We start from the raw sequence: 20,183 nt of genomic DNA, 5'->3' as shown, positions 1-20,183 counted from the left end.
CCCTCAACTGCCACATTACTCACCTTTGCATTCAAATCACCCATCACTATAACCCGGTCTCATGCATCAAAACCACTAACACACTCATTCAGCTGCTCCCAAAACACTTGCCTCTCATGATCTTTCTTCTCATGCCCAGGTGCATATGCACCAATAATCACCCATCTCTCTCCATCAACTTTCAGTTTTACCCATATTAATCGAGAATTTACTTTCTTACATTCTATCACATACTCCCACAACTCCTGTTTCAGGAGTATTGCTACTCCTTCCCTTGCTCTTGTCTTCTCACTAACCCCTGACTTTACTCCCAAGACCTTCCCAAACCACTCTTCCCTGTACCCTTGAGCTTCGTTTCACTCAGAGCCAAAACATCCAGGTTCCTTTCCTCAAACATACTACCTATCTCTCCTTTTTTCACATCTTGGTTACATCCACACACATTTAGGCACCCCAATCTGAGCCTTCAAGGAGGATGAGCACTCCCCGCGTGACTCCTTCTGTTTCCCATTTTTGAAAGTTAAAAACAGTCACATTACCAAACCATCCTTCATACCAAATTTTACTGCTGTAGTAAAGAAATACATTGCAGCATCTGGATATCTTCATACATGTTCAGGAATAATGAATGCAAGTGTACATCAACTGAGATGCATTACGGGTGCACTAATAGCTGGTGTTCCATTTAAGTTATATTAGTCCAGATGGGATATACAATATGGTGATATATCCTCTTGAATTATTGATATTAATTTCGAAAAGATTCTTACTCGACAGATAAAAGGAGGAATGGAACAGAAAAAATTACATAGAAACTGAATGCTTAAGACAGTTTGGTTGGATTACAGAATTTAAACTTATAAGCCAAGCACTGGAGCTTCTAAGGTGATTCAGTGCTCTTAATACAGATTAAAAAGATTCTATTTAAGAGATTCATTTCAATAAAAGAAAAAATTAAAATATACATATATAAATATATAGGGAGGATGTAAGGCATGTGTATGTGTAGGAAGAGAAGAAAGTGATTGGTTCTCAGTGCATGTAGGTTTGCGGCAGGGGTGTGTGATGTCTCCATGATTGTTTAATTTGTTTATGGATGGGGTTGTTAGGGAAGTGAATGCAAGAGTTTCGGAAAGAGGGGCAAGTATGCAGTCTGTTGTGGATGAGAGAGCTTGGGAAGTGAGTCAGTTGTTGTTCGCTGATGATACAGCGCTGGTGGCTGATTCATGTGAGAAACTGCAGAAGCTGGTGATTGAGTTTGGTAAAGTGTGTGAAAGAAGAAAGTTAAGAGTAAATGTGAATAAGAGCAAGGTTATTAGGTACAGTAGGGTTGAGGGTCAAGTCAATTGGGAGGTAAGTTTGAATGGAGAAAAACTGGAGGAAGTAAAGTGTTTTAGATATCTGAGAGTGGATCTGACAGCAGATAGAACCATGGAAGAGGAAGTGAATCATAGGGTGGGGTAGGGGGCGAAAATTCTGGGAGCCTTGAAGAATGTTTGGAAGTCAAGAACATTACCTTAGAAAGCAAAAATAGGTATGTTTAAAGGAATAGTGGTTCCAACAATGTTGTATGGTTGCGAGGCTTGGCCTGTGGATAGAGTTGTGCGCAGGAGGGTGGATGTGCTGGAAATGAGATGTTTGAGGACAATATGTGGTATGAGGTGGTTTGATCGAGTAAGTAATGTAAGGGTAAGAGAGATGTGTGGAAATAAAAAGTGTGGTTGAGAGAGCAGAAGAGGGTGTTTTGAAATGGTTTGGTCACATGGAGAGAATGAGTGAGGAAAGATTGACCAAGAGGATATATGTGTCAGAGGTGGAGGGAACGAGGAGAAGTGGGAGACCAAATTGGAGGTGGAAAGATGGAGTGAAAAAGATTTTGAGTGATCGGGGCCTGAACATGCAGGAGGGTGAAAGGCGTGCAAGGAATAGAGTGAATTGGAATGATGTGGTATACCGGGGTTGACGTGCTGTCAATGGATTGAACCGGGGCATGTGAAGCGTCTGGGGTAAACCATGGAAAGTTGTGTGGAGCCTGGATGTGGAAAGGGAGCTGTGGTTTCGGTGCATTATTACATGACAGCTAAAGACTGAGTGTGAACGAATGGGGCCTTTGTTGTCTTTTCCTAGCGCTACCTCACACACATGAGGGGGGAGGGGGTTGTTATTCCATGTGTGGCGGGGTGGCGATGGGAATGAATAAAGGCAGACAGTATGAATTATGTACATGTGTATATATGTATATGTCTGTGTGTGTATTTATATGTGTACATTGAGATGTATAGGTGTGTATATTTGCGTGTGTGGACGTGTATGTATATACATGTGTATGTGGGTGGGCTGGGCCATTCTTTTGTCTGTTTCCATGCGCTACCTCACTAACGTGGGAGACAGCAACAAAGCAAAATAAATAAATAAAATTTTTTTTTTTTTTTTTTTTTTTGCTTTGTCGCTGTCTCCCGCGTCTGCGAGGTAGCGCAAGGAAACAGACGAAAAGAAATGGCCCAACCCACCCCCATACACATGTATATACATACGTCCACACACGCAAATATACATACCTACACAGCTTTCCATGGTTTACCCCAGACGCTTCACATGCCTTGATTCAATCCACTGACAGCACGTCAACCCCGGTATACCACATCACTCCAATTCACTCTATTCCTTGCCCTCCTTTCACCCTCCTGCATGTTCAGGCCCCGATCACACAAAATCTTTTTCACTCCATCTTTCCACCTCCAATTAGGTCTCCCACTTCTCCTCGTTCCCTCCACCTCCGACACATATATCCTCTTGGGCAATCTTTCCTCACTCATTCTCTCCATGTGCCCAAACCATTTCAAAACACCCTCTTCTGCTCTCTCAACCACGCTCTTTTTATTTCCACACATCTCTCTTACCCTTACGTTACTTACTCGATCAAACCACCTCACACCACACATTGTCCTCAAACATCTCATTTCCAGCACATCCATCCTCCTGCACACCACTCTATCCATAGCCCACGCCTCGCAACCATACAACATTGTTGGAACCACTATTCCTTCAAACATACCCATTATTGCTTTCTGAGATAATGTTCTCGACTTCCACACATTCTTCAAGGCTCCCAGAATTTTCGCCCCCTCCTCCATCCTATGATCCACTTCCGCTTCCATGGTTCCATCCGCTGCCAGATCCACTCCCAGATATCTAAAACACTTTACTTCCTCCAGTTTTTCTCCATTCAAACTCACCTCCCAATTGACTTGACCCTGAACCCTACTGTACCTAATAACCTTGCTCTTATTCACATTTACTCTTAACTTTCTTCTTTCACACACTTTACCAAACTCAGTCACCAGCTTCTGCAGTTTCTCACATGAATCAGCCACCAGCGCTGTATCATCAGCGAACAACAACTGATTCACTTCCCAAGCTCTCTCATCCCCAACAGACTTCATACTTGCCCCTCTTTCCAAAACTCTTGCATTTACCTCCCTAACAACCCCATCCATAAACAAATTAAACAACCATGGAGACATCACACACCCCTGCCGCAAACCTACATTCACTGAGAACCAATCACTTTCCTCTCTTCCTACACGTGCACATGCCTTACATCCTCGATAAAAACTTTTCACTGCTTCTAACAACATGCCTCCCACACCATATATTCTTAATACCTTCCACAGAGCATCTCTATCAACTCTATCATATGCCTTCTCCAGATCCATAAATGCTACATACAAATCCATTTGCTTTTCTAAGTATTTCTCACATACATTCTTCAAAGCAAACACCTGATCCACACATCCTCTACCACTTCTGAAACCACACTGCTCTTCCCCAATCTGATGCTCTGTACATGCCTTCACCCTCTCAATCAATACCCTCCCATATAATTTACCAGGAATACTCAACAAACTTATACCTCTGTAATTTGAGCACTCACTCTTATCCCCTTTGCCTTTGTACAATAGCACTATGCACGCATTCCGCCAATCCTCAGGCACCTCACCATGAGTCATACTACCATCCAAACCTGCTACCTTGCCGGCTTTCATCTTCCGCAAAGCTTTTACTACCTCTTCTCTGTTTACCAAATCATTTTCCCTAACCCTCTCACTTTGCACACCACCTCGACCAAAACACCCTGTATCTGCCACTCTATCATCAAACACATTCAACAAACCTTCAAAATACTCACTCCATCTCCTTCTCACATCACCACTACTTGTTATCACCTCCCCATTTGCGCCCTTCACTGAAGTTCCCATTTGCTCCCTTGTCTTACACACTTTATTTACCTCCTTCCAGAACATCTTTTTATTCTCCCTAAAATTTAATGATACTCTCTCACCCCAACTCTCATTTGCCCTTTTTTTCACCTCTTGCACCTTTCTCTTGACCTCCTGTCTCTTTCTTTTATACATCTCCCACTCAATTGCATTTTTTCCCTGCAAAAATCGTCCAAATGCCTCTCTCTTCTCTTTCACTAATACTCTTACTTCTTCATCCCACCGCTCACTACCCTTTCTAATCAACCCATCTCCCACTCTTCTCATGCCACAAGCATCTTTTGCGCAATCCATCACTGATTCCCTAAATACATCCCATTCCTCCCCCACTCCCCTTACTTCCATTGTTCTCACCTTTTTCCATTCTGTACTCAGTCTCTCCTGGTACTTCCTCACACAAGTCTCCTTCCCAAGCTCACTTACTCTCACCACCCTCTTCACCCCAACATTCACTCTTCTTTTCTGAAAACCCATACAAATCTTCACCTTAGCCTCCACAAGATAATGATCAGACATCCCTCCAGTTGCACCTCTCAGCACATTAACATCCAAAAGTCTCTCTTTCGCGCGCCTGTCAATTAACACGTAATCCAATAACGCTCTCTGGCCACCTCTCCTACTTACATAAGTATACTTATGTATATCTCGCTTTTTAAACCAGGTATTCCCAATCATCAGTCCTTTTTCAGCACATAAATCTACAAGCTCTTCACCATTTCCATTTACAACACTGAACACCCCATGTGTACCAATTATTCCCTCAACTGCCACATTACTCACCTTTGCATTCAAATCACCCATCACTATAACCCGGTCTCATGCATCAAAACCACTAACACACTCATTCAGCTGCTCCCAAAACACTTGCCTCTCATGATCTTTCTTCTCATGCCCAGGTGCATATGCACCAATAATCACCCATCTCTCTCCATCAACTTTCAGTTTTACCCATATTAATCGAGAATTTACTTTCTTACATTCTATCACATACTCCCACAACTCCTGTTTCAGGAGTATTGCTACTCCTTCCCTTGCTCTTGTCTTCTCACTAACCCCTGACTTTACTCCCAAGACCTTCCCAAACCACTCTTCCCCTGTACCCTTGAGCTTCGTTTCACTCAGAGCCAAAACATCCAGGTTCCTTTCCTCAAACATACTACCTATCTCTCCTTTTTTCACATCTTGGTTACATCCACACACATTTAGGCACCCCAATCTGAGCCTTCAAGGAGGATGAGCACTCCCCGCGTGACTCCTTCTGTTTCCCATTTTAGAAAGTTAAAAAAGTACAAAAAATTTATATTTATTAATTTATTTTGCTTTGTTGCTGTCTCCCTCATTAGCGAGGTAGCGCAAGGAAACAGACGGAAGAATGGCCCAACCCACCCCCATACACATGTATATACATACACGTCCACACACGCAAATATACATACCCATGTATCTCAATGTACACATATATATACACACACAGACATATACATATATACACATGCACACAATTCACACTGTCTGCCTTTATTCATTCCTATCGCCACCTCACCATACATGGAATAACATCCCCCTCTCCCCTCATGTGTGCGAGGTAGCGTTAGGAAAAGACAACAAAGGCCCCATTCGTTTACACTCAGTCTCTAGCTGTCATGCAATAATGCCCGAAACCACAGCTCCCTTTCCACATCCAGGCCCCACACAACTTTCCATGGCTTACCCCAGATGCTTCACATGCCCTGATTCAATCCATTGACAGCACGTCAACCTGGTATACCACATCGATCCAATTCACTCTATTCCTTGCCCGCCTTTCACCCTCCTGCATGTTCAGGCCCCGATCACTCAAAATCTTTTTCACTCCATCTTTCCACCTACAATTTGGTCTTCCACTTCTCCTCGTTTCTGCCACCTCCAACACATATATCCTCTTGGTCAATGTTTCCTCACTCATTCTCTCCATGTGCCCAAACCATTTCAAACCACCCTCTTCTGCTCTCTCAACCACGCTCTTCTTATTTCCACACATCTCTCTTACCCTTACATTACTTACTCGATCAAACCACCTCACACCACATATTGTCCTCAAACATCTCATTTCCTGCACATCCACCCTCCTGCGCACAACTCTATCCATAGCCCACGCCTCGCAACCATACAACATTGTTGGAACCACTATTCCTTCAAACATAGCCACTTTTGCTTTCCGAGATAATGTTCTCGACTTCCACACATTCTTCAAGGCTCCCAGGATTTTCGCCCCCTCCCCACCCTGTGATTCACTTCCATCCACTTCCAGATCCACTCCCAGATATCTAAAACACTTTACTTCCTCCAGTTTTTCTCCATTCAAACTTACCTCCCAATTGACTTGACCCTCAACCCTACTGTACCTAATAACCTTGCTCTTATTCACATTTACTCTTAACTTTCTTCTTTAACACACTTTACCAAACTCAGTCACCAGCTTCTGTAGTTTCTCACATGAATCATCCACCAGCACTGTATCATCAGCGAAGAACAACTGACTCACTTCCCAAGCTCTCTCATCCCCAACAGACTGCATACTTGACCCTCTTTCCAAAACTCTTGCACTCACCTCCCTAACAACCCCATCCATAAACAAATAAAAAATATAAATATATACATATACACACATACATATACATACATACATATACATACTTACATGTATGATATATAAATTAATTTTTTTTTTTCATACTATTCACCATTTCCCGCATTAGCGAGGTAGCATCAAGAACATAGGACTGTACCTTTGAGGGAATATCCTCCCCTGGCCCCCTTCTCTGTTCCTTCTTTTGGAAAATTAAAAAAAAAAAAAAAAAAAAAAGAGGGGAGGATTTCCAGCCCCCCCGCTCCCTTCCCTTTTAGTCGCCTTCTATGACACGCAGGGAATACGTGGGAAGTATTCTTTCTCCCCTATCCCCAGGGATAATTAATTTATGATAAAAATTAATTTCCTTTAAAAATTTAATTAACCTGTCAGTATGACATTTGTCATAAAGCAATTCATTCACGGACCTGCCATGTAATGAATTTGCTTAAGACAGTTTGAGTTTGTTGTGAGAATAATAAGAATATTTTATACAAACTAGTGAAAAATTCATGTCTGCAGCATATGAAAGACTTTTTCTGAAACATGCAAGTAGAGAATTAAGTGCAAGTGAATGTTTTGGATCTTGAAGTACAATCATGGATGCATAGTTATGATTGTTCTAGGTCCACTTTCTTAATCAACCAGAAGCTTGTAGTTTTAGTTTGATCTACCCTCATGTTAAGAGTTTTGTTTGCATAACAACTGAAATTTTCCATTTCTCACATACCATCCCTGGAGTACTTTGAGCTATATCCCAAACATTTTAAGATTTTAACCATTTATGGGATACCTTTTGAATGGGAGGTGACAGCTTTTTCTTATCAGTTCAAAAAAATAGCATGCTTATTTATCACAATGCGTCAAGTACAACTGTTGGATTGCCATATACAGATTGTGAGGGAATGTCTTATATTGTGTGGGAAGTATTGCAGGGACTGTATATTGTTCATCCTATAGGAAGCTTCATGGTTACAGGAAATTTTCATTCTTCACTTCATAAGTTTCACTCCTCAATTCATTGTTTTCCTCATATACTGAGCTACCATACAACTAAGAAATTTTTATAATAGGAGAAATATCCTCAAGTTGAAACAAAATTAATGTGTATTAATAATTTTTTATTAGCTGAATTTGAAGTGTTAGTGTGTGTGTACATAAAGTGTACTGGTTCTAATATTTATAGTGTACATTTGTGAACACTTTAAATACTCAGTAACAAATACTGATGTATGACAACAGTAATATGTACATTAAACCATGCTATACTTACAATCCAAACCACAAAATATGAATGTATATACATGATCATTAGATAGGATGAGGAAGTGTACATACAAAATATTTACTAAACTTTTGAGAAAAAGTTACCTGAATGGATAATATACTCAAACTTAATCTAAGAATAAATTCAGATGAATAATGAATTCAGTGATAAATAACTGATAAAAAAAGTTTTGGTACATTTGTGCAAGATACTTGCACACACTAGAGTATTTACAATGAATATTTCACAATACAAAACTGACCAGAATTCAAAGAGCTTACAGGTTTACAGATACACACATAGAATAAAACATTCTTTTCTGAATACTTCTGGTGAAATACTTGTTACACAAGAGAGAAAATTTTTGTATGGCATCAGCATAGGATTCAAACCACAATCCAGCCTGGGGAGAGGGATAGGTGTGGAAACTTCTCTACTACTACTACGTCCGAGGATCATCTTCACCTACTGTTGTTCTGTAAATATGAAAATAAAATCAGACCATCCTGCCCTAAGGAGAGATAATCGCTAAAGATAGCTATCTCAATAACAGTTACATGTTTGGCTAAGGTGAAAGATACATATTTACATATTTCAATGACTTTTTTCTAAATTGTATGTATCTCAAAAATCTGGACCACTGTGAGAGACATTACCTTCTCAATGTTAAACAAACCTTCAATTAAAGAGCCAACTACACCTCCAAACTGTACATAAAACACTTTATTATCACATTTTGTACTTATCAAAAAAAGTACAAGGTTCTTGTTTTACAATTCCTGAAAATACATTTTCACTACTCTTCAGTCTGTCTTACAAGCATGAGATGCATTTCCTGGGTATATTTCCTGAGAGATGTATAAAAGAAAGACAGGAGGTCAAGAGAAAGGTGCAAGAGGTGAAAAAGAGGGCAAATGAGAGTTGGGGTGAGAGAGTATCATTAAATTTTAGGGAGAATAAAAAGATGTTCTGGAAGGAGGTAAATAAAGTGCATAAGACAAGGGAGCAAATGGGAACTTCAGTGAAGGGCGCAAATGGGGAGGTGATACCAATTAGTGGGGATGTGAGAAGGAGATGGAGTGAGTATTTTGAAGGTTTGTTGAATGTGTTTGATGACAGAGTGGCAGATATAGGGTGTCTTGGTCGAGGTGGTGTGCAAAGTGAGAGGGTTAGGGAAAATGATTTGGTAAACAGAGAAGAGGTAGTAAAAGCTTTGTGGAAGATGAAAGCTGGCAAGGCAGCAGGTTTGGATGGTATTGCAGTGGAATTTATTAAAAAAGGGGGTGACTATATTATTGACTGGTTGGTAAGGTTATTTAATGTATGTATGACTTGTGGTGAGGTGCCTGAGGATTGGCAGAATGCGTGCATAGTGCCATTGTACAAAGGCAAAGGGGATAAGAGTGAGTGCTCAAATTACAGAGGTATAAGTTTGTTGAGTATTCCTGGGAAATTATATGGGAGGGTATTGATTGAGAGGGGGAAGGCATGTACAGAGCATCTGATTGGGGAAGAGCAGTGTGGTTTCAGAAGTGGTAGAGGATGTGTGGATCAGGTGTTTGCTTTGAAGAATGTATGTGAGAAATACTTAGAAAAGCAAATGGATTTGTATGTAGCATTTATGGATCTGGAGAAGGCATATGATAGAGTTGATAGAGATGCTCTGTGGAAGGTATTAAGAATATATGGTGTGGGAGGCAAGTTGTTAGAAGCAGTGAAAAGTTTTTATCGAGGATGTATGGCATGTGTACGTGTAGGAAGAGAGGAAAGTGATTGGTTCTCAGTGAATGTAGGTTTGCGGCAGGGGTGTGTGATGTCTCCATGGTTGTTTAATTTGTTTATGGATGGGGTTGTTAGGGAGGTAAATGCAAGAGTTTTGGAAAGAGGGGCAAGTATGAAGTCTGTTGGGGATGAGAGAGCTTGGGAAGTGAGTCAGTTGTTGTTCGCTGATGACACAGCGCTGGTGGCTGATTCATGTGAGAAACTGGAGAAGCTGGTGACTGAGTTTGGTAAAGTGTGTGAAAGAAGAAAGTTAAGAGTAAATGTGAATAAGAGCAAGGTTATTAGGTACAGTAGGGTTGAGGGTCAAGTCAATTGGGAGGTAAGTTTGAATGGAGAAAAACTGGAGGAAGTAAAGTGTTTTAGATAGCTGGGAGTTGATCTGGCAGCGGATGGAACCATGGAAGCGGAAGTGGATCATAGGGTGGGGGAGGGGGCGAAAATCCTGGGAGCCTTGAAGAATGTGTGGAAGTCGAGAACATTATCTCGGAAAGCAAAAATGGGTATGTTTGAAGGAATAGTGGTTCCAACAATGTTGTATGGTTGCGAGGTGTGGGCTATGGATAGAGTTGTGCGCAGGAGGATGGATGTGCTAGAAATGAGATGTTTGAGGACAATGTGTGGTGTGAGGTGGTTTGATCGAGTAAGTAACGTAAGGGTAAGAGAGATGTGTGGAAATAAAAAGAGTGTGGTTGAGAGAGCAGAAGAGGGTGTTTTGAAATGGTTTGGGCACATGGAGAGAATGAGTGAGGAAAGATTGACCAAGGGGATATATGTGTCGGAGGTGGAGGGAACGAGGAGAAGTGGGAGACCAAATTGGAGGTGGAAAGATGGAGTGAAAAAGATTTTGTGTGATCGGGGCCTGAACATGCAGGAGGGTGAAAGGAGGGCAAGGAATAGAGTGAATTGGATCGATGTGGTATACATCTCAATGTACACATATATATACACACACAGATACATACATATATACCCATGCACACAATTCACACTGCCTGCCCTTATTCATTCCCATCGTCACCTCGCCACACATGAAATACCATCCCCCTCCCCCCTCATGTGTGCGAGGTAGCGCTAAGAAAAGATAACAAAGGCCCCATTCGTTTACACTCAGTCTCCAGCTGTCATGCAATAATGCCCAAAACCACAGCTTCCTTTCCACATCCAGGCCCCACACAACTTTCCATGGTTTACCCCAGACGCTTCACATGCCCTGATTCAATCCACTGACAGCACGTCAACCCCTGTATACCACATCGATCCAATTCACTCTATTCCTTGCCCGCCTTTCACCCTCCTGCATGTTCAGGCCCCGATCACTCAAAATCTTTTTCACTCCATCTTTCCACCTCCAATTAGGTCTCCCACTTCTCCTCGTTCCCTCCACCTCCGACACATATATCCTCTTGGGCAATCTTTCCTTACTCATTCTCTCCATGTGCCCAAACCATTTCAAAACACCCTCTTCTGCTCTCTCAACCACGCTCTTTTTATTTCCACACATCTCTCTTACCCTTACGTTACTTACTCGATCAAACCACCTCACACCACACACTGTCCTCAAACATCTCATTTCCAGCACATCCACCCTCCTGCGCACAACTCTATCCATAGCCCACGCCTCGCAACCATACAACATTGTTGGAACCACTATTCCTTCAAACATACCCATTTTTGCTTTCCGAGATAATGTTCTTGACTTCCACACATTCTTCAATGCTCCCAGGATTTTCGCCCCCTCCCCACCCTATGATTCACTTCCGCTTCCATGGTTCCATCCGCTGCCAGACCCACTCCCAGATATCTAAAACACTTTACTTCCTGCAGTTTTTCTCCATTCAAACTTACCTCCCAACTGACTTAACCCTCAACCCTACTGTACCTAATAACCTTGCTCTTATTTGCATTTACTCTTAACTTTCTTCTTTTACACCCTTTACCAAACTCAGTCACCAGCTTCTCCAGTTTCTCACATGAATCAGCCACCAGCGCTGTATCATCAGCGAACAACAACTGAATCACTTCCCAAGCTCACTCATCCACAACAGACTGCATACTTGCTCCTCTTTCCAAAACTCTTGCATTTACTTCCCTAACAACCCCATCCATAAACAAATTAAACAACCATGGAGACATCACACACCCCTGCTGCAAACCTACATTCATTGAGAACCAATCACTTTCCTCCCTTCCTACACGTACACATGCCTTACATCTTCGATAAAAACTTTTTACTGGTTCTAACAACTTGCCTCCCACACCATATATTCTTAATACCTTCCACAGAGCATCTCTATAAACTCTATCGTATGCCTTCTCCAGAGCCATAAATGCTACATTCAAATCCATTTGCTTTTCTAAGTATTTCTCACATACAGTCTTCAAAGCAAACACCTGATCCACTCATCCTCTACCACTTCTGAAACCACACTGCTCTTCCCCAATCTGATGCTCTGTACATGCCTTCATCCTCTCAATCAATACTCTCCCATATAATTTCCCAGGAATACTCAACAAACTTATACCTCTGTAATTTGAGCACTCACTCTTATCCCCTTTGCCTTTGTACAATAGCACTATGCAAGCATTCCAACAATTCTCAGGCACCTCACAATGAATCATGCATACATCAAATAACCTTACCAACCAGTCAACAATACAGTCACCCCCTTTTTTAATAAATTCCACTGCAATACCATCCAAACCTGCTGCCTTGCCGGCTTTCATCTTCCGCAAAGCTTTTACTACCTCTTCTCTGTTTACCAAATCATTTTCCCTAACCCTCTCACTTTGCACACCACCTCGACCAAAACACCCTATATCTGCCACTCTATCATCAAACACATTCAACAAGCCTTCAAAATACTCACTCCATCTCCTCACATCACCACTACTTGTTATCACCTCCCCATTAGCCCCCTTCACTGAAGTTCCCATTTGCTCCCTTGTCTTACGCACTTTATTTACCTCCTTCCAAAACATCTTTTTATTCTCACTAAAATTTAATGATACTCTCTCACCCCAATCTCATTTGCCCTCTTTTTCACCTTTTGCACCTTTCTCTTGTCCTCCTGCCTCTTTCTTTTATACATCTCCCACTCAATTGCATTTTTTCCCTGCAAAAATCGTCCAAATATATATATATTTGGACACAGACATATACATGCAGGAGGGTGAAAGGCGTGCAAGGACTAGAGTGAATTGGATCGATGTGCTGTCAATGGATTGAATCAGGGCATGTGAAGCATCTGGGGTAAACCATGGAAAGTTGTGTGGGGCCTGGATGTGGAGGGGGAGCTGTGGTTTGGGGCATTATTGCATGACAGCTGGAGACTGAGTGTGAACGGGTGTGGCCTTTGTTGTCTTTTCCTAGCGCTACCTCGCACACATGAGGGGGGAGGGGGATGTTATTCCATGTTTGGCGAGGTGGCGATGGGAATGAATAAAGGCAGACAGTGTGAGGACAATATGTGGTGTGAGGTGGTTGGGTCGAGTAAGTAATGTAAGGGTAAGAGAGATATGTGGAAATAAGAAGAGCATGGCTGAGAAAGCAGAAGAGGGTGTTTTGAAATGGTTTGGGCACATGGAGAGAATGAGTGAGGAAAGATTGACCAAGAGAATATATGTGTCGAAGGTGGAGGGAATGAGGAGAAGTGGGAGACCAAATTGGAGGTGGAAAGATGGAGTGAAAAAGATTTTGAGTGATCGGGGCCTGAACATGCAGGAGGGTGAAAGGCGTGCAAGGACTAGAGTGAATTGGATCGATGTGGTATACCGGGGTCGATGTGCTGTCAATGGATTGAATCAGGGCATGTGAAGCGTCTGGGGTAAACCATGGAAAGTTGTGTGGGGCCTGGATGTGGAGGGGGAGCTGTGGTTTGGGGCATTATTGCATGACAGCTGGAGACTGAGTGTGAACGGGTGGGGCCTTTGTTGTCTTTTCCTAGCGCTACCTCGCACACATGAGGGGGGAAGGGGATGTTATTCCATGTGTGGCGAGGTGGCGATGGGAATGAATAAAGGCAGACAGTGTGAATTGTGTGCATGTGTATATATGTATATGTCTGTGTGTGTATGTATATGTGTACATTGAGATGTATGGGTATGTATATTTGCGTGTGTGGACGTGTATGTATATACATGTGTATGGGGGTGGGTTGGGCCATTTCTTTCGTCTGTTTCCTTGCGTGGGGCCTTTGTTGTCTTTTCCTAGCGCTACCTCACACACGAAGGGGGAGGGGGATGTTATTCCATGTGTGGCAAGGTGCCGATGGGAATGAATAAAGGCAGACAGTGTGAATTGTATGCATGTGTATATATGTATATGTCTGTGTGTGTACATATATGTGTACGTTGAGATGTATGGGTATGTATATTTGCGTGTGTGGACGTGTATGTATATACATGTGTATGGGGGTGGGTTGGGCCATTTCTTTCGTCTGTTTCCATACATTAACATTTACATATCAACATACATACATATACGTACACATATACGGACATATACATATATACACATGTACATATTCATCCTTGCTTGTCTTCATCCATTTCCAGCACTACCCCACTCCACAGGAAACAGCATCACTACCACCTGCTTCAGCAAGGCAGTGCCAGGAAAACAGACAAAAAAGGCCACATTCATTCACACTCAGTCTCTAGCTGTCATGTGTAATGCACCGAAACCACAGCTCCCTATCCACATCCATGCCGCGCAGACCTTCCCGTGGTTTACCCCAGATGCTTCACATGCCTTGGTTTAGTCCACTGACAGCACGTTGTAAGTGGTGTACCACATTGTTCCAATTCACTCTATTCCTTGCATGCCTCTCACCCTCCTGCATTTCAGGCACCAATCACTCAAAATTTTTTTCACCCAATCCTTCCACCTCCAATTTGGTCTCCTGCTTCTCCTTGTTCCCCCCACCTCTGACACATATATCTTCTTTGTCAATCTTTCCCCACTCATTCTCTCCAGAAGTCCAAACCATTTCAACATACCCTCTGCTCTCTCAACCACATTCTTTTTATTTCCATTCATCTCTCTTACCCTTTTATTACTTGCTTGATCCTTCCTCCAGACAACCCTATATATAGCCCATGCCTTGCAACCATGTAGTATTGTTGGAACTACTATTCCTTCAAACATACCCATTTTTACTCTCTGGGATAATGCTCTCTCCTTCCACACATTCTTCATTGCTCCCACAACCTTCGCTCCCTCTCCCACCCTGTGACTCACTTCCATGGTTCCATTCACTGCAAAGACCCCTCCAAGATATCTAAAACACTTCACTTCCTCCAATTTTTCTCCATTCAAATGTACATCCTAATTTACGTGTCCCTCAACCGTACTGAACCTAATAACCTTGCTCTTATTCACATTTACTCTCAACTTTCTCCTCTCACCCACTTTTCCAAACTCAATCACCAACTTCTACAGTTTCTCACTCGAACCAGCCACTAGAGCTGAATCATTGGTGAACAACAACTGATTCACTTCCCAGGGCCTCTCATCTCCAACAGACTGCATACATGCCCCTCTCAAAAACTCTTGCATTTACCTCCCTAACCATCCCATCCATATACAAACTAAACAACCATGGGGACATCACGCACCCCTGCCGCAGACGGACATTCACTTGGAACCAATCACTCTCCTCTCTTCCTACTCGTGCACAAGCATTACATCCTTGGTAAAAACATTTCACTGCTTCTAGCAACTTACCTCTGACTCCATGTACTCGTAAGACATTCCACAAAGCAACTCTATAAACCCTATCATATGCCTTCTCCAGATCCATAAATGCTACATACAAATCCATCTGTTTTCCTAAGTATTTCTTACACACATTCTTCAAAAGCAAACACCTGATCCACACATCTTCTACCACTTCTAAAACCACATTGCTCTTTCCCAGTCTGATTTTCTGTACATGCCTTCATCCTCTCAATCAATTCCCTCCCATATAATATCCCAGGGATAGTCAACAAACATATGCCTCTGTAGTTTGCACACTTACTTTTATCCCCTTTGCCTTTGTACAATGGCACTATGCATGCATCCCACCAATCCTCAGGCACTTCACCATGATGCATAAATACACTGAATATCCTTACCAACCAATCAACAACACAGTCACCCCCTTTCTTAATAAATTCTACTGCAATACAATTCAAACTGGAATTCTTATATATATATATATATATATATATATATATATATATATATATATATATATATATATATATATATATATATATATATATATATATTTCTCATTTCCCACTCTTAAGTGCACAACATGGCTTCAGACCCATATAATCATCCACCATATTACACACAGATCTCATGCAACACTTGTCCCTGACATATCCTCTCACAAAAGATACTTGACTTGCAATAACAATGACAAAAAGGAGTTGGCCATCTTCAGAGCCAGCCAGTTACACATTGGCTTCATTTCTAAGACAATTATGCTCTGCAATTGAGTTCCCCAAGGAGCAGTTCTTTCTCCAACCATTCTCAATCTCCTACATGATATTTCATTACCTCCAGCAAACCACAACATGAAGATCCTCTCAAAAGCAGACAACCTCACAATCTCATAATACCCTGACAAAACAGTAACAACAGCATACATGCAGCACTACATTACACAACTGGGACAAAGCTCAACCAGAGCTGAATGTCTGCTGCACTTCCAAAAAATCTTCACTCTTCTAATTCCAAATATGTATAAATCTAGCCTATGCCCTTCAATAACACTGTAAGGACAATCACTCCCACTGAATAAACCATCAATTCTTCTGAGCATCACATACGACACGCACAATCGGGGCCTGAACATACAGGAGGGTGAAAGGCGTGCAAGGAATAGAGTGAACTGGAACGATGTAGTATACTGGGGTTGACATGATGTCAATGGATTGAACCAGGGCATGTGAAGCATCTGGGATAAACCATGGAAAGTTTAGAGGGGCCTGGATGTGGAAAGGGAGTGTGAACGAATGTGGCCTTTGTTGTCTTTTTTGTAGTGCTACCTTGCATGTGGGGGGGGGGGGGGGGGCATTTCATGTGTGGCAGGATGGCGACAGAAATGGATGAAGGCAGGAAGTACAATAATGTACATGTGTATATATGTATATGTCTGTGTATGTATACGTTGAAATGTATAGGTATTTATATGTGTGTGTGTGGCAGGATGGCGACAGAAATGGATGAAGGCAGGAAGTACAATAATGTACATGTGTATATATGTATATGTCTGTGTATGTATACGTTGAAATGTATAGGTATTTATATGTGTGTGTGTTTGGGCGTTTATGTATATACATATGTATGTGGGTGGGTTGGGCCATTTTTTTGTCTGTTTCCTTGTGCTACCTTGCTAACGTGGGAGACAGCGACAGAGTATGAGAGAGAGAGAGAGAGAGAGAGAGAGAGAGAGAGAGAGAGAGAGAGAGAGAGAGAGAGAGAGAGAGAGAGAGAGAGAGAGAGAGAGCCTCTGTTGTCTTTTCCTAGCGCTACCTTGCATGCACACTGGGTGAGGGGGTGCCATTTTCATGTGTGGTGGGTTGGCGGCAGGAATGGATGAAGGCAGCATGTATGAATATGTACGTGTGTATATATGTATATGTCTGTGTATGTATACGTATGTATACATGGAAATGTATAGATATGTATATGTGCATGTGTGGGCGTTTATGTATATACGTGTATGTGGGTGGGTTGGGCCATTCTCTTGCCTGTTTCCTCGCACTACCTCACTAATGCAGGAGACAGCAGCAAAGTATAATAAATAAAAAATAAAATATATATATATATATATACATATATCCCTGAGGATAGGGGAGAAAGCATACCTCCCTGCATATGTATATGCAGGGAGGTATTCCCTGCATATACATATGCATACCCCTGCGTGTCGTAAAAGGCGACTGAAAGGGGAGGGAGTGGGGGGCTGGAAATCCTTCCCTCCAGTTTTACTTTTCCAAAAGGAGGAACAGAGAAGGGGGCCAAGTGAGGATTTTCCCCCTTAGGCTAAATACTCTGTTCTTAATGCTACCTCGCTTATGTGGGAAATAGTGAATATGTATGAAAATAAAAAAGTCATATGTCAATAGGAGAGATGGTTAAAGGGAATTATTAGATTACATGTTGATTGATAGGCATGTAAAAGAGAGACTTTTGGTTGCTAATGAGCTGAAAGGGGCAGCTGGGGATGTCTGATCACTATATTGTGGAGGCAAGGGTGAAGTTTTGAAGTCTTCAAAAAAAACAGAGAATGTCAGGGAGAAGATAGTGGTGAAAGTAAGTGAGCATGGAAAGGAGACTTGTATGAGGAAATACCTGGAGAGATTGAGTGAAGATTGGCTAGAGGTGAGAGCAAGTGACATGAGGGGAGTGGGTAAGGAATGGGATGAATTTAGGGAAGCAGCTGCCTATGGCATGAGAAAGGTGGGAGGTGGGCAGATTAGAAAGGGTTGTGAGAAGTGGGATGAAGAAGTAAAGTTGTTAGCAAAAGAGAAAAGAGAGGCGTTTGGATGATACTTGCAAGAAAAGAGTGCAAATGACTGGGAGATGTATAAGAGAAAGCAGCAGGAGGTTAAGAGGAAGGTACAAGGGTTGAAAAAAGTATCATTACACTTTAGGGAGGATAAAAAGATGTCATGGAAGGAGGTAAATAATGTGCATAAGACAAAAGAACAAATGGGAACATCGGTGAAGGGAGCAAGGGAAAAAGTGTTAATAGGTAGTGATGAAACGAGGAGGAGATGGAGTGTTTTACATATCTGGGAGTGAACACAGCAGTGAATGGAATCATGGAAGTGGAAGTTTGTCATAGGGGTGGAGGAAGGGCAAAGGCTCTGGAAGCGATGAAGAATGTGCGGAAAGAGAGAACATTATCTCAGAGAGGAAAAATGGGTATGTTTGAAGGAATAGTAATTCCTATGATATTATACAGCTGCGAGGCATGGGTATAGATAGAGTTGTACGGAGGAGGGTGGATGTGTCAGAAATTAAATGTTTGAGGACATGTGGTGTGAGGTGGTTTGATCAAGTAAGTAATGAAAGGGTACGAGAGATATGTAGTAATAAAAAAAAAATGTGGCTGAGAGAGTAGAAGAGGGTGTGTTGAAATGGTCTGGACATACAGAGAGAATGAGTGAGGAAAAGTTGACAAAGAGGATATATATGTCAGGTGGAGGGAACAAGGAGAGAGCATGACACCAAAATGGAGATGGAAGGATGGAGTGAAAAAGATGTTGAGTGATCAGAGCCTGAACATGCAGAAGGGTGAGAGGTGTGCAAGGAACAGAGTGAACTGGACTGATGTGGTATACCGGGGTCAACATGCTGTCATTGAATTGAACTAAGGCATGTGAAACATCTGGGGTTAACCAGTGGAGTCTGGATGCGGATGGGGAGCTGTGGTTTTGGTGCATTACACACGACAGCTAGAGACTGAGTATGAACGAATGTGGCCTTTTTTGTCTGTTTTCTGGTGCTTCCTCGCTGACGCAGGAGGTTGTGATGCCGTTTCCTGTGGGGCACGGTGGCATCGGGAATGGATGAAGACAAACAAGTATGAATATGTACATGTGTATATATGTCTGTGTATATGTATGTATATGTATATATTTGTGTATATGAGTGGATGTTTTTTTCTTTGTCTGTTTTTATCATACTTGACTGCTGCTTTCCTGCCTATGCCAGGTACCTATTTCATTGATCAACCCCTACGCACGGGTAAAAAGCCTGGTTGACTGCTGCATTCAGGATATGAACCTATGAACTCAACTCAAAGAGCCTGTGAAAGCACCATGGATAGCAACCCTAAATGCCACACCACAAAGGTTACCAGTTTGGTCCAAGCTGTTGAAAACAATGTTTCCGACAGTTATATGTTTGTATTCAGCACTGTTGCATAAACTGTTGGTAGCTTTTGTCCAGAATGTTTACAAGAATGTTCCTAACACTTTCCCCTGGTGTGGATGCGACTCAAAACCAATGATCACAGTCATCAGCACATGTAACAAACAATGTTTGTTTTTGGTGTGGCCCCATCTTCAGGAACAAGAAGTTATCATCAGTCAAGGTAAGTTAGGAATAGAAAAGATTAGATCCAAGTATCTGCAAGGCAATTCAGCTTTCTGGTGGGGGACCCAGGGAATACATCTCCCTTTTTTTTAAGGGCTCAAAACAAGTTTCTGCAAGTGCTTACTATGAGTGTTTTCAACTTGA

The 20,183-nt window shown here is 42.1% G+C and overlaps 1 protein-coding gene and 1 long non-coding RNA gene across 15 annotated transcripts in view; one reads left to right on the top strand and one right to left on the bottom strand.

The window, feature by feature from the left end:
• Window positions 1-20,183, top strand: part of LOC139757896 (uncharacterized) — a 175,941-nt gene that overhangs the window by 29,301 nt on the left and 126,457 nt on the right. The gene's annotated exons all lie outside the window — the stretch shown is intronic.
• Window positions 7,989-20,183, bottom strand: part of LOC139757224 (uncharacterized) — a 321,083-nt gene continuing 308,888 nt past the window's right edge. For all 13 annotated transcript variants that reach the window (XM_071677655.1, XM_071677734.1, XM_071678035.1 and 10 more), the window contains one exon: window positions 7,989-8,631. In XM_071677655.1, the coding sequence (XP_071533756.1) occupies window positions 8,598-8,631 (34 nt within the window). In that variant the 3' untranslated portion in view covers window positions 7,989-8,597. The remainder of the gene's footprint in view (window positions 8,632-20,183) is intronic.

Source organism: Panulirus ornatus, chromosome 1 (genome assembly GCF_036320965.1).
Source record: "Panulirus ornatus isolate Po-2019 chromosome 1, ASM3632096v1, whole genome shotgun sequence".
Lineage (NCBI taxonomy): Eukaryota > Metazoa > Arthropoda > Malacostraca > Decapoda > Palinuridae > Panulirus > Panulirus ornatus.
Note: the sequence above shows the minus strand (reverse complement) of the source record. Positions and strands in the feature narration are given on the sequence as shown.